This window comes from Silene latifolia, chromosome 1, assembly GCF_048544455.1.
Source record: "Silene latifolia isolate original U9 population chromosome 1, ASM4854445v1, whole genome shotgun sequence".
Lineage (NCBI taxonomy): Eukaryota > Viridiplantae > Streptophyta > Magnoliopsida > Caryophyllales > Caryophyllaceae > Silene > Silene latifolia.
The window spans coordinates 56,268,921-56,270,611 of record NC_133526.1 but is presented as its reverse complement, the minus strand read 5'-3'; the positions used below and the strand labels follow the sequence as shown (position 1 = coordinate 56,270,611).

The 1,691-nt window shown below is 41.4% G+C and overlaps 1 protein-coding gene across 1 annotated transcript; it reads left to right on the top strand.

Moving 5' to 3' along the window:
• Positions 1-313: 313 nt before the first annotated feature.
• On the top strand, positions 314-1,359 carry LOC141647223 (uncharacterized). The gene is made up of 2 exons (XM_074455338.1): positions 314-590; positions 830-1,359. Exons 1-2 carry the CDS (start codon positions 314-316, stop codon positions 1,357-1,359), a joined length of 807 nt encoding a protein of 268 aa, XP_074311439.1.
• Positions 1,360-1,691: the final 332 nt, after the last annotated feature.

Sequence of the window (1,691 nt, the reverse complement as noted above, 5' to 3'; positions counted from 1 at the left end):
GGTTCTCATGGCTGCCACTACTAGGAGGTAATTCACTTTCCACCCTTTATGCAGAGCTCTGAAGTTGTCTCATCTGTATTTTGCAGATGACCTTCTGATGTTTTGTAGAGGGGACAAGCATTCTCTCACTGTTATCCTGAGAGCTTTTACCACTTTTTCTGGTTCTTCTGGTCTAGCTATGAATCAGGAGAAGTCCGAGATCTACTGCAATGGTATGGATGCTAGGGAAGTAGTATATATCCTTTAAGTGTTTGGGTTCAAGATGGGTCAATTTCCTTTCAGGTATTTGGGAATTCCAATCTCTTACAAAAGAATGGCAGTTGGAGACTGCTCAAGACTGATTGAGAAGGTTGTTGAGAGGATACGAGGATGGGGGGCTAGAAAGCTTAGCTATGCTGGACGCCTAGTTCTCATCAATGATGTTCTTACACAATTGCACTCTTTCTGGGCCAGGATATTCATTATTCCTCTCACTGTTATTGATAAGATCACAAGTATATGTAGGAATTATCTATGGGCAAGTAGTGACAAGTATGGTAGAGTTCCTGCTGTAGCTTGGGACCAAGTTTGTCTGGGGAAAAAATATGGTGGTTTGGGAATAGTGGACTGCAGGCTGTGGAATACTGCTTAGATAGCTAAATACACTGCCTAGTTAGCTACTAAAAGTGATCACTTATGGATTAAGTGGGTGGACCACATTTATATGAAAGGAAGGTACTGGTATGATTACTCACCTACATTGAATTCAAGTTGGGTGTGGAGGACCATTTGCAAGGTGAAAGACAAAGTGAAAGCAGGGTTTATAAATGATGTATGGTGTGCTAATCAGGGACAGTACACTGTGGCCAGTGGATATACTTGGTTGCAGGGGGCTTGGTTAAGGTGGACTGGTGGCCTCTGATCTGGAATAGGCTCAGTCTACCTAAGTATGCGTTTATTGGTTGGCTAATGATTCAGGAGAGGCTATATACTAAGGATAGGATGCTAAGATTTGGTGTCATCTCTGATGGACTGTGTGATATATGCAGGACACAAATGGAAGACCATCAACATCTTTTCTACTCGTGTGATTTTAGTACAAGATGCTGGACTTTGTTGAGGGAGTGGCTAGGGGTACCTCTGCCAACTAATGATGTTCTGCATTGGTGCAGTATGTGGAGGTGTAGGTCCTTGTTAAAGAAGCAATTAGTTTATGCAGCTGTGGTGGCTCTGATTTACCACATTTGGATGGCACAGAATGTATGCAGGGAGGAGCACAGGGTACCTATTCCAAGGCAAATTTTCAATGAGATTAGGAGATATATCCAGAATTTATATAGGAGCAAGGAAATGATGTCTAGATTTAGTCTTGTGCTGTAAAAAGCTCTATGTTGTGTCGGCTCATGTGAAAGAGTAGTGTGTAACAAATGCTGATGTACTGGTTGGACTTTTAATAATATATATATATTCACATTTTACCAAAAAAATGGCCATTATAACAGCGCGAAATGTATTTTTTTGAAAGTTTGAAATGACACGGAAGGACTTATGATCACATAACACGTAAACACTCGCAGTTTCATTATATTATACATAATGCTGACACGACTTTTGGCTTAAAAGGGTGGGTTACACACCAAGCAATCAAACCCCGATTTTCGAGAGGGATACCAGTCCAAACAAAATGTGTAAGGAGGGTGCCCTAGCCTCGT